The sequence below is a fragment of the Mytilus californianus genome, unplaced genomic scaffold, assembly GCF_021869535.1.
Source record: "Mytilus californianus isolate M0D057914Y unplaced genomic scaffold, xbMytCali1.0.p SCAF_8, whole genome shotgun sequence".
NCBI classification, from domain to species: Eukaryota; Metazoa; Mollusca; class Bivalvia; order Mytilida; family Mytilidae; genus Mytilus; species Mytilus californianus.
Genome location: NW_026262734.1, coordinates 51,277,041 through 51,290,720, shown reverse-complemented (window position 1 = coordinate 51,290,720; position 13,680 = coordinate 51,277,041). Strand labels below are relative to the sequence as shown.

At 33.4% G+C, this 13,680-nt stretch overlaps 1 protein-coding gene across 7 annotated transcripts in view; it reads right to left on the bottom strand.

Moving 5' to 3' along the window:
- Window positions 1-8,716: 8,716 nt before the first annotated feature.
- LOC127712216 (zinc finger protein 33A-like) overlaps window positions 8,717-13,680 on the bottom strand; it is an 81,665-nt gene continuing 76,701 nt past the window's right edge. For 6 of the 7 annotated variants that reach the window (XM_052218526.1, XM_052218527.1, XM_052218525.1 and 3 more), the window contains one exon: window positions 8,717-12,942. In XM_052218526.1, the coding sequence (XP_052074486.1) occupies window positions 11,224-12,942 (1,719 nt within the window). In that variant the 3' untranslated portion in view covers window positions 8,717-11,223. The remainder of the gene's footprint in view (window positions 12,943-13,680) is intronic. The other variant, XR_007986994.1, reaches the window with a different exon arrangement.

Sequence of the window (13,680 nt, the reverse complement as noted above, 5' to 3'; positions counted from 1 at the left end):
ATGCATTCATTTAAAAGTTGCGAAATTGAGCACACCTTATACATGAGGCGTGTTTGAGTTTTTTCTGAAAACTTGACACAAGAAAAATAAATGTGCTAAGATTATTTAAATTTAAGGTTGAGTTTACTTGGTGAGAATGGATTATATAAATATGTGAAATATAATGAGTTCTAATTTTTTTCCCAGATATAATATAATATACTATACATGCTTGTCACACATAATTGGACGATACGTCGGAGGAACATTCTATTTTTGATGCTTTTATTTCACTGGCTGCTCTATACATACAGAAGTATCTCAGGAAGGTTCCATTATATTTATCATGCTCATCGAGCGGGCCTTTCTCGGTAATTTTTAACGTTAAATCTTTCACTCCATTAGTTCCTGTTAATTTTATGAACAAATCATTTTCAAATACAAAATCTGTCTATTTCAATTATATATTATATCTTTTACGCTTTAAGAATTTTATCGTCTGTAAAAAACTTAGTAGAAGTTATGATTTTTTTTCAGATACACTATATTTACAATACATGATTGTCACACATAATTGGACGATACGTGTAAGGAATATTCCATTTTGGTGCTATTATTTCATAGGCTGCTCGATACATACAGAAGCTTTTCAAGACGGTTTCATTATATTGTCGTGCTCATCGAACGGACCTTCATCCGCTTCGGTGTACTCGGCTTCTAATTTGTTGGTTTAGCTATAAATATAGTGGTTTACAGAAACTTGTTGGAGAATATTTCATTTTAACCCTCTAGGATTGCAGGAAGCTTAAGAGATATTTATTCAATCTTGCTAGGAGTTTCACCAGATTTTGTCAATAAATAATAAAGTTAGTCATTAGGTCTCTAGGGGAGGGGGTGACAGGGAGTAGTATTCTCCCTTCTACCGCCCTCTCCTCCCTTATTGCACCTGAACAATATATCTCCCTATATATGCAAAAAGTTAAAATCAAAATTATTTTATTTTCAGTTGAAATTCTTGTAAATGTCTTTACAACTGTTTGTTCTAGTTCAAGTAGCTCGTATGTTTTTTTCGTAACTCTTTTAGTATATTTTCGACACTCGCGCGATTCCAGTAGAGCCTCTGTTGGTCTGGTCTTGTAAGTGCTTCCTCGTGTACAATTCTTGAAAGGGTTTTATCCGGAATGTTTCGGACTAATTCAAAATCAGTGCTGATCAGCTATATGTATTTTTAATAGAACTAAAATAATACTTAAAATTTTTACTGAACTATTACACATTTTTTGTTAAAGGGTCAGCTGAAGCCCGCCTCCGGATACGGGATATTCTCGCTGTTTTGAAGACCCATTGGTGGCCTTCGGCTATTTACTGCTCTTTAAGGAATATATCAATCCATGTACTTTCACCCAATGTGCAGTGAATTAAGGGTTGAAGGGTGTAGAAGTCTCAATCTAAGATGAGAAAAAAAATCCTTTTCCTTTACATTATTTGATAAATTCGAATCGATATTTTTTTTTCATTATTACGCCAACCCTTATCTCGGACCTGGATCAGACCCAGCCATATGTAAATGTTATATACTGACAAAGCTATATAAATGTATGACAACTAAATACTATGCATGAAATAGTCTACACAACGGATTGCTGTCACATGAATATCCGCTCATAAGTATGCTATTGAAGGTTCGTTTTCTGTTAGTGATACACACCTTTTACTTTCTGCTCCAACTTGCAAAAAAAAAAAAAAAGTCATAAAAAATAATTTCTATGTTTATAGCTGAAAAAAAGTTTAAATTGTGACTACCTGTTGAAAAAAACAAGAGTGCACACGCTGGAATGTCTGGCCTTCTTTACTAACCATTGATATTATGTTGATAGGCCTAAATATAAAGCTTTACTACAATTATCGCATAAACTTCACCTGATCTAAGAAAATGAGGTCAAGGTCATAAACTACACGAGAAATACATGTACGACTTTCAATCATTCAATACACTATAAATATAGTTGACCTATTGCTTATAGTTTCTAAGAAACAGACTTAACCAAGAAAACTAAACATTGACCAATGAACCATGAAAATGAGGTCAAGGTCAGATGAACCATGTCAGACAGACATATACAGCTTACATTTTTTCCATACAACAAATATAGTTGACCTATTGCTTATAGTTTAAGAAAACAGACCAAAACACAAAGGCTTAACACTGAGCAATGAACCGTGAAAATAAGGCTAAGGTCAAATAAAACCTGTGAGACTGACATGTACATCATAACATATTTCCATACACCAAATATAGTTGACCTATTGCAAACAGTATTAAAAAAAGACCAAAACACAAAAACTTAACTATAACCACTGAACCATGAAATGAGGTCAAGGTCAGATGACACCTGCCAGTTGGACATGTACACCTTACAATCCTTCCATACACCAAATATAGTAGACCTATTGCAAACAGTATTAAAAAGACCAAAACACAAAAACTTAACTATAACCACTGAACCATGAAATGAGGTAAAGGTCAGATGACACCTGCCAGTTGGACATGCACACCTTATAATCCTTCCATACATAAAATATAATAGACCTATTGCTCATAGTATCTGAGATATTGAATTGACCACCAAACCTAAACCTTGGTCACTGATCCATGAAATGAGGTCGAGGTCAAGTGAAAACTGTCTGACGGGCATGAGGACCTTGCAAGGTACGCACAAACCAAATATCATTTAACCTATTACTCATAGTAAGAGAGAAATTAACATTACAAAAAATCTTATCTTTTTTTCAAGTAGTCACTGAACCATGAAAATGAGGTCAAGGACAATTGACATGTGACTGACGGAAACTACGTAACATAAGGCATCTATATACAAAGTATGAAGCATCCAGGTCTTCCACCTTCTAAAATATAAAACTTTTAAGAAGTAAGTTACCGCCGCTGCCGCCGGATCACTTTCCATATGTCGAGCTTTTTGCAACTAAAGTCGCAGACTCGACAAAAAACCTTGTTAAACCAATACGGAAATAGTAAACCCCTTGTTCTGAAATGATTGATCCGTTACATTTTTTTGTTGTTGCAGGGTATTCTTGTCCATGCAATCTTTGCATACAAACGTCTTATTATATGCACATCGTAACTGATGATTTCCATAATTGAAAACGTTGAACCTCAATTTATATAATAAAAAAGTCAAAAACATGATCAAACGTGAAATCAAAATTCACGTTTTATTATGTTGATCTTACCAGTTTCACTGGTACCGTGTTTTATATTTTCGATTAAATGATAAAGTTTCATCATGTTTCATTACCGTTCTGTCTTTTTGTGTCATGTTGTGAAATTGCTTTTATTTGTTTCCTCATTTTCACCTCTGATTTTCTTTTTTGCCTTACTAACACCCTTTCCTTTTTCTATCTCATACCCCCTTTTTACCTTGGATATCTTTTTCGCATTTCTTCCTACACCCTGTCCTCCCTCTTCTCTTTAGTGAATTCCAAACAGTCTTTAATAAAATGCTTCGCAGAGCACAGCCTGATACGACCGCAGAGGTCATACCTGAACAGTTGGTGCAAGTTTGGACACAATATTCAAGCTTGTTACTGTCTGAATTTGGATTGTGATCAAATTTTTGACATAATATAGGTTTCTGACACAAAATAAATGTGGTGAAAGATCTTAAAAAATTGAAATGGGTATAAATATTTGACTTCATTTTCAATGGAAGATTTCTTACTATTGCGAAATAATGTGCTATTCCCCAATACTGTGCTATTAAGCAATACTGTGCAATAAAAGATTTCTTGTTACTGGGCAATACTGTAATATTGCGCAATACTGTGCAATTAAAGATTTCTAGCTATTGCGCAATACTGAGCAATAAGATATTTCTTGCTATTGTGCAATTGAAGATGTCTTGCTCTTGCGCAATACTGTGCAATTGAAGATTTCTTGCTATTGCGCACAACTGTGCAATTGAAGATTTCTTGTTATTGCGCAATACTGTGCTATTGCACAATACTTCATATGATAACTTACACATCCTGTTTGGTGTGTATCTCCTGTCATATCAGTATTTTTTGCATTTACATATATCTGAAATAATTAATGGAAAAATGGAAAATTTAAAGAAAAAATTCAAAAAAAGATGAAAATAACCCCAATCCTCCATTACTCAAGCTCAGCCTTCCCTTGGAGGCATGGCAACTTGCAATACAATTTCAGAGAGATCCATACACTTAAACACAAGTAATTATCTGGAAACTAGAAAAATGCTAGTTTTTGTCCCTTATTCTTGAACATTTAGGGCAATTAACCCAAACTCATACCACGTCTTCCCATTGTGATATGGAACCTTGTTATACAATTTCGGAAAGATCTATAGACTTACACACAAGTTATTGTCCAGTAACAACAAAATTGCTTGTTTTTTTTACCCTTTTTTTGCCCTTTATTCCTGAACATTGAGGGCAATTAACCATAAACTCGTACTACGTCTTCCCATTGTGATATGGAACCTTGTGATACAATTTCAGAGAGATCCATACACTTACACACAAGTTATTGTCCAGAAACTACAAAATTGCTTGTTTTTGGCCCCTAATTCCTGCATATTTAAGACAATTACCCCCCAAACTTATACCCAGTCTTCCCATTGTGATATGAAACCTTGTGGTACAATTTCAGAGAGATCCATACACTTACACACAAGTTATGGTCTGGAAACTACAAAATTGCTTGTTTTTGGCCCCCAATTTCTAAACCGTTGGTACCATAAACCTCAAAATCAAATTTCACAGAGATACATTCACTTAAACTAAAGTTATTGTCCGGAAACCATATGTCTTCGGACGACGCTGAAGACGACGACGGCACCGTCATACCAATATACGACGCAAAAATTTGTTTTGCGGTCGTTTAAAAATCAGCCATTGGCTAGTCCATAAATAATACAAAATTTGGTGACTATGTTGAACGAATCTATCCCATCGAACTAGAGATAAAGGATACTACAGATATAATAAAGTCTGTCTCATATCTTGTCTTACATTTAGAAATTGACAATGAGGGTGGGTTGAAAACAAAACTTTACGACAAAAGAGATGATTTCAGCTTCCCAATTGTGAACTTTCCATTTCTATGTAGCAACATTCCAGCAGCGCCTGCATACGGAGTATATATCTCCCAATTGATACGATATTCCCGGGCTTGTATTTCCTATCATGATTTCCTTGATAGAGGATTGCTGCTCACAAGGAGGCTATTAAACCAAGAGTTCCAAATGGTGAAGTTGAAGTCATCCCTTCGTAAATTTTACGGACGCCATCACGAGTTGGTTGACCGTTATGAAATAACCGTTTCACAGATGATATCGGATATGTTCCTTATGTCGTAACTACAATACCCTTCCCTTTTCACGAATGTGACCTACCGAATTAGACTACTTACCGGATTTGTAATAACATAAGCAACACGACGGGTGTCACATGTGGAGCAGGATCTGCTTACCCTTCCGGAGCACCTGAGATCACCCCCAGTTTTTGGTGGGAGTTCGTGTTGCTTAGTCTTTAGTTTTCTATGTTGTGTCATCTGTACTATTATTTGTCTGTTAATCTTTTTATTTTTGGCCATGGCGTTGTCAGTTTGTTTTCGATCTGAGTTTGACTGTCCCTCTGGTATCTTTCGTCCCTCTTCCATAGCAGTACGTATAATATTCACTCAAATACAAATGATCATGATAATTTCCATTCATATTTAAATTATGTTGTTTTGAATTATGAATAGATAATCTCACCAGTTAGTGCCACGGTCAACTCGTTTTCTCCATTTCTGATTATTAAGCTTGTTATGAATTTTTTTAACAGTAGACTTAACGGACGGAACGGTCAGAGTTCGTATAACATTTAAATAAATATACACTGCAAAATAAAAAAAAAGATTTTTGATAATTCATTTTAGAAGATTTATAGAATTTAAACGGACTATTGAGTTATTTTTCAAACTCTGCTTTCATCATGAAAAAGAACAACGAAATACCATATAACAAGAGTGCACACGCTGAAATGTCTCGCCTTCTTTACTAATCATTGATATTATGTTGATAGTCCTAAATATAAAGCTTTATTACAACTGTCACATAAACTTAACATTAACCAAGTAAACTAAACATTGACCAATGAACCATGAAAATGAGGTCAAGGTCAGATGAACCATGCTAGGCAGGCATGTACAGCTAACAATTCTTCCATACAACAAATATAGTTGACCTATTGCTTATAGTTTAAGAAAAACAGACCAAAACACAAAAACTTAACACTGAGCAATGAACCTTGAAAATGAGGTCAAGGTAAAAAAAAACCTGCGTGACTGACAAATAGATCAAAAAATATTTCCATACACCAAATATAGTTGAACTATTGCATATAGTATTAGAAAAAAGACCAAAACTCAAAAACGTAACTTTGACCACTGAACCATGAAAATGAGGTCAAGGTCAGATGACACCTGCCAGCTAGACATGTACACCTTACAATCATTCCATACACCAAATATAGTAGACCTATTGCATTTAGTATAAGAAAAACAGACCAAAACACAAAAACTGAACTATAACCACTGAACCATGAAAATGAGGTCAAGGTCAGATGACACCTGCCAGTTGGACATGTACACCTAACAGTCCTTCCATACACCGAATATACTAGACCAATTGCTTATAGTATCTGAGATATGGACTTGACCACCAAAACTTAACCTTGTTCACTGATCCATGAAATGAGGTCGAGGTCAAGTGAAAACTATCTGACGGGCATAAGGACCTTGCAAGGTACGCACATACCAAATATAGTTATCCTATTACTTATAATAAGAGAGAATTTAACATTACAAAAAAACTTAACTTTTTATTCAAGTAGTCACTGAACCATGAAAATGAGGTCAAGGACATTGGACATGTGACTGACGGAAACTTCGTAACATGAGGCATCCATATACAAAGTATGAAGCATCCAGACCTTCCACCTTCTAAAATATAAAGCTTTTAAGAAGTTAGCTAACGCCGCCGCCGCCGCCGCCGGATCACTATCCCTATGTCGAGCTTTCTGCGACAAAAGTCGCAGGCTCGACAAAAAATACACTTTTCGACTTGCACTTCTTATTTTTACAGAACTTCACTTCTTTATTTAAAGACAAGGAAATGACAAGTATGTGTCTTTACGAATACATGTAAAACTCTTTTAGCATAATCAGAAATACGTCATATACGTTCCGTCATATACGGATACGTCCCCGATATGTGAGTTCTGCAACAGCTCTATTTGATGCTTTATCATCTATCTATGGCAAAGATAAAAAATAATTCAATTTCAATTACTGCCACCAAAATGTGACCACTTTACCATTGTTTAAAAACCAGTGTTGTTTGAAAGTTTCCTTTATAATACCTTGATGAGTCTGATAAACAAGATTACCATATTTTGTAAGCAGTGAATACTTCTTTTTTTATGCTTCTATACAATCTTGGGAGATGTTTGGAGAAAAAACATGGCTAATAAGTAGTTCTCACACAAATTGCTCTGAATTATCATCAAGATTATAGCACTATTTTGAAGTCTGTACACATTATTTACACGATTAACAAATTCACAGGCTTTGTTCACTAAATCCTTAGATATTTAAAAAAAAAAAAAAAACAGTCACAAGTTAAAATATATTTTTAAGTTTCTGAGCAATCATCTTGCAATAAGATGTAGTCAACAAGCAAATTAACAATATAAATAAGTTAACACAGGAACAAGATTCCCCATAATAACATATATAATTGTTGTCAGACATGTTTACATTAGAATAAATTATTAACAGTAATATTCAATTTGCTAATTGACCCGACCTCATACCAAAGTATCTCAAGTAGGATTTTTTAAAATTTATAAATATAGACTGTCTTTGATGTATGACAGACATGTGTTATTACCTTTCAACATAACAACAGGCAGATACGGAGAACATTTCTTTTCTATTATAACACATTTTGATATAATTTGTAAGAATTTTCACTATATATATACAATGCTGTAGATTTAAGAGCTGGAATGCTTATATGTAATGATGGCATATTAATGACAAATGCCATGAGTCAATGTGTACAAAATCTATAAAAGGATGTACCATTGTGTACTAAAAAAAAATAAAAATAAAATGAAAGAAAGAAGAAATTAATTTCATACTTTAATGTCTCATTTTATCATGTTTTATTCAGACAATGGCTACATGAAAGCGATACAGGTCTGAAACTGTATTGTAATTAAAAATATGACACATAATAGGTTTCTGACACAGAATAACTGTATTCAAAGAACTTAGAATTGGTTATTTGATTAGAATTTATATTCACTATGATGTTGCAAATTGCCCCCCCCCCAAAAAAAAAAAATTAAAAACAATTACCCCCACCCCCACCCCTCTTGTTTTTGCCAAAAAAATTAAAATATTTGAAGAAATTTTCTTTTTAATTCTGAAATGATAAAAAAAATGCCCCCCCCCCCCCCCCTCCCTAGTTCCTTTTTACACCTTCCCCTCCTTTTTCCATTATTGGTCATAATCTCAATTCAAATTTCAATTGGAGTTTTCAACCATAATTACCCGTTTAAATACATCATAAAAGTCTTAAAATAGAAAATGACATGCATTATCATGGCTAAAATTAATATTCCTTAATCATAATTTAAAAAAAAAAAATATTAACTTCTAAAAATAAATTGACAGCTAATCACCTCAAGACAATACAACATTTCTTTACACATAATTTAAAAGCAGTATAATAGAGATAATCCAAACATATAATTTGTACTTCTTTTTTAATTGTCCATTAACCAGGAAACCCTTTTTTGACCCTAATTCCGAAACTGTTAGGACCATAACCCCCAAAATCAATCCAAACCTTCCTTTTGTGGTTATAAACCTTGTATTTGAATTTTGTAGATTTCTATTTACATTTACTAAAGTTATTGACCTGAAACCAAATGTCTTCTGACGATGCAGACACATCGTGTTATCAATATACAACCGCAAAATTTTTTGTGGTCGTATAAAAATACAATAGTGCACACACTGAAATGTCTCGCTGTCATTACGAACCATTGATATTAAATTGACAGTCCTATATATAAAGCTTTACTTCAACTATCATATAAACTTTTATTGGTCACAAAAAATGAGGTCAAGGTCAGATAAACCAAGCTACAAACAGTCAAAGCTCAGACATAAACAAGATAGTTTTTTTCGACTCATAGGAGTCAAAAAATGACAGACTCGTTTAACTCTATTTGTGTTTATGAAAAGACTTGATTTTATTTGCTTCCCAAAGTGCACAACATATGACATTATAAACCTGTCTGAACGTTCACAAGGACATGAGCTATCTATATCTAATTATCTAATTGAACATTTTTACATAACATAAGATTATTTTCCTCCTTTAGTGTGGCTATAGATGGTTGCTTTGTAAAGTAAATAAACATAATTTCCGTTTGTTTAGGGTCTCATGCATAATTTTCTTTAAAAGACAAAGCATTGTATTTCAATATTGTCATAATTTCATATAGATGCATGACCTTTATATAAATATCCTTGGGTTTGAAGTTGACCAATTTGGTTAACTTATCGACTTGTAGGGGTCAATATTTGCGACTTTTGAATTTAGGTCAATATTTCTTGCTTAACACTAATCGAATTATTGAAGTCGTAAATTGCCTTAAATTAAAGGGAGACAAATCTTTGAATCTACAAATTTAGACCTCCATGAGTCAAAAACAGATTAAGACTTATTTATGTCTGAGATCTGACCGACAAATACAAGTACACCTTAAAATTATTCGATACATCAAATATGCTTTAAATATAGTTGACCTAATGCACATCTAAGAACAAACTTAACCAGGAAAATTCAACCTTAACATTGATCAATGATCCATACAAATGAGGCCAAGGTCAGAAGAACCTTAACGCTCAGATATGTACACCAAACAAACATTACATGCTTTAAATATAGTAAACCTATTGCAGTTAATTTATTAGAAACAAAGTCAACCAGAAAAACTAAAGATTGACCAATAAACCATGAAAATGAGGTCATGGTCAGATGTTAATAGCCAAACAATATAAACCTTACAATCATTCCATACACCAAATATAGATGTCCTAGAATGCTTATAGTATTAGAAAAAACAGACCAAATACTAAGAACTGTCACGATAAAATAAAAAATGCCACACTGACATGTATATTTTCATACACTAAATATATTTGACCTATTGTATACAGAATTAGAAAAACAGAACAAAACATAAAAACCAAACTTTAACTACTGAACCATGAAAATGAAGATGATACATGCCAATTGCCCATGGCAGGTTCAACTTACAATAATTCCTTAAATCATATATAGTAGACCTATCGCCTATAGCAGTAAAGTATCTGATATATAGATGTCGAGGTCAAGTGAAAACTGTCTGACGAGAATGAGGACTTCAAATTTGCAAGGTACACACATACCAAATATATATATTACTCATAATAAGAGAGAAATAAAGAATACTTTTTTTATAAGAAGTCACTGAACCATGAAAATGAGATCAAGAACAATGATCATATGACCGACGGAAACTTTATAACATAAGGCATCTATATTCAAAGTATGAAAGATTCAGGTTTTTCTACCTTCGGAAATATTAAGCTTTGAAGAGATTTGTTAATACCGACGTGGCTGCCGCCGCCAGATCACTCTCCCTATGTTGAGCTTTCTGTGACATATTAAAGTTGCATGCTCTAGAAAAAATGTTAATACATGTTAACTAAAATTCACACTATTTTGCTTTTTTTTTGTTTTGTATGTCTATATATTCGACAGACTATTCAATGTCACTACATATAGTCACTAATATCTTCATTTTACAACATCAGAGATAAATTCATTCAATGCCAATGTTAAGCATGTCACCATCATTTTGTTTATTCTTCAATATCAACTTATCCTTTTTATCACCAAACGCCATGTCATATTCCTTTCTCTCATCTTACTCATTTTTTTCATCATTTTCTGTTGCCATTCCATCATCACAATCGATGTTAAATTGTGACAATCTGCGATATTAACATGTTCTATAACAAACTCTTCATTTTCATTATTTAAATACTTTTTGCTTTTCTTTAGTACTTTTCGAATTATACATTGCACTTGAACTTTAAGATGTGCTATCTTCCATTTCATCTGAATCTGAATCGGTACTATCTTCACTCTCCTCGGCAACCTCTTTTTCACAAAATGGTTTATGCATAGGATCATTATGACAATTTTTATGCTGATTAAGATTTTTAATACTGTCAAATGTTTTTCCACAAAAGCAATCGAACATTCCATCAATATGTTTTCTCATGTGCACTAACAATCCTGATTTGCTCCCAAACTGTTTTCCGCATAAGTGACACTGCGTTGGTTCATTTGCTGTCTTATTCCTTATGCATGAGTCTTCATGACGTGTTAGCTTACTTTTCATAAGAAATTTCTTGTTACATTTCTTGCATTTCAAAAGACCTCTATTTTTATGATTTAATATGTGTTTTTCTAATTGCTGTTTATACTTAAATACACTAGGGCAGGATTTAACCTTGCATTTATAAAATTGAGCCGAATGAGTAGTGAGCTCATGTCTACTCAGTCCTTGTATGGACCTGAAGGACGCCCCACAATGTCTACAAATATGTATTTGTGTTTCATGCTCTAAACAATGTTCATTTAACTTGTGTTGATCTGAAAAATATTTAAAACAACCTTTCTCTCGGCATTTATATACCATAGAATGTACCTTTTCCATATGAACTTTCAAGTCAAGTGTAGTTTTATGCTCTGTTTCACACTTATCACAAGAATATGATTGGAGTTCTGCATTCTTTTGCTTGCGAATAAGGTAAGCATGGTGTTTTCTATGCTTAGTATAATGTGTCTTATCTGCTGTTGAGAATTCACAATGTATACAACAGTAAACATCTGGTGTCTGTATTGATTTTTTTTCGTTTTGCTGAGTGAGTAAAATTGAATTCATCCCTTCAACAAATTCCTCAACATTATCAGCATTAAGCTCTTCCATTGTAGTTTCTAAAATTGTTTTCTCGACTGTTAAACTTGCTCCTTTATTCTCATCAACTGCAGAAGTCGTACTGTTGATATTTCTGCTGAACTTTAAAGATTCCCTGTGATTGAATCCTTTACCCTCGTCACAATGCATTTTACTAATATGTGCAGAAAGATTGTTTTTGGCTTTATACACTTTATTACAAATGTCACATCGAAACATTAATCTTTTGAAACAATAATCCTCGTGTCTTTTTAGTGCACCCTTTAGTACAAATACCTGTGCACATTTTCTACATTTCAGGACACCATGTGATTTGTGCCTTAACAAATGTTTTTGTAAGGCAGATTCTTCCACAAAACGGGCTTTACACCCTCTAAGCATACATATCAATAATGGGTTGTCCGGATGCATGAATTTTTTATGGCTTTGCAAACCGACTTCTGATTTATATTCATTTCCACATTCATCACAGAAATATTTTTGAGATTTACATAGTTTAGACATTCTGAGCTTTCTTTTGAGGTAAGAGTGATGTTTTCGGTGTCTCTCTTGTTCCTGTTTATCACCTGTTGAAAATTCACACTTTTTACAAGACCACAACCTTTCTTGATTGGTCTCACCTGTTTCTTTCTTTCCTTTATCTGATTGGCTCTTATTTCTAAGCTTTCTGTCAGATATTTCGTAAATTTCACACCCACCGTTGTCTATGTGTTCTTGTAACCATGGTAAATGACCGCCGTCACCTTCATCTAAGGAAATGAAGTCTGGAAGTGGTGATCCTTCTTCACAAGTCTTCTTCAAACATTCCTCTTCCAAATCAACACTATCCTATAATTAAATTGAAACTCTTTGTTTTTCATTTAATATTTTAAATTCAATTTATTCTTGCAGATCTTAAATTTTAGTGATGTTTTCAATTTAAATAACTAATGAATTTTTAAAACAGTTATTGCATTGTCAGGATATACCCCTAATTAAAGCCATTAGTCAACTATCTTAATTGACCGCTTCATCTTTTCACAATTGCCCTTCTTACAGCATAGTGCACACGTGAATAAGAAGTCATTCATAAGGTCCTTGGTGAAAAACTGTGAACCTTCATGTGTTAATCTATCCAAACACATTCATCCAAGGGCATTATGTTTATATAACAGGTGTCTTCACTCATTGGTTAAACTTATTTTTAAAAGTGGAAAAAAGGGAATCAACTGGAACTTTATCAAAAGTAAACTAGAGGCTCTAAAGAGCCTGTGTCGCTCACCTTGGTCTACTGTGGATTCATTTATTTTCGTGGGTACCATTTTTCGTGGATTGAGGAAAACTTGCATTTTCGTGGATATTTAATTTCGTGGTTTTGGCAAAGTCTGTATACATTCTTTTGGAAAATTTGTTATTTGTTGAACATTTAAATTCGTGGTTCCCCTGTACTCACGAAATCAACGAAAATTGGTATCCAACGAATATTAATGAATCCACAGTATGTGAATATTAAATAAAGGACGCAGATGGATTCATGACAAAATTGTGTTTTGGTGATGGTGATGTGTTTGTACATCTTAATTTACT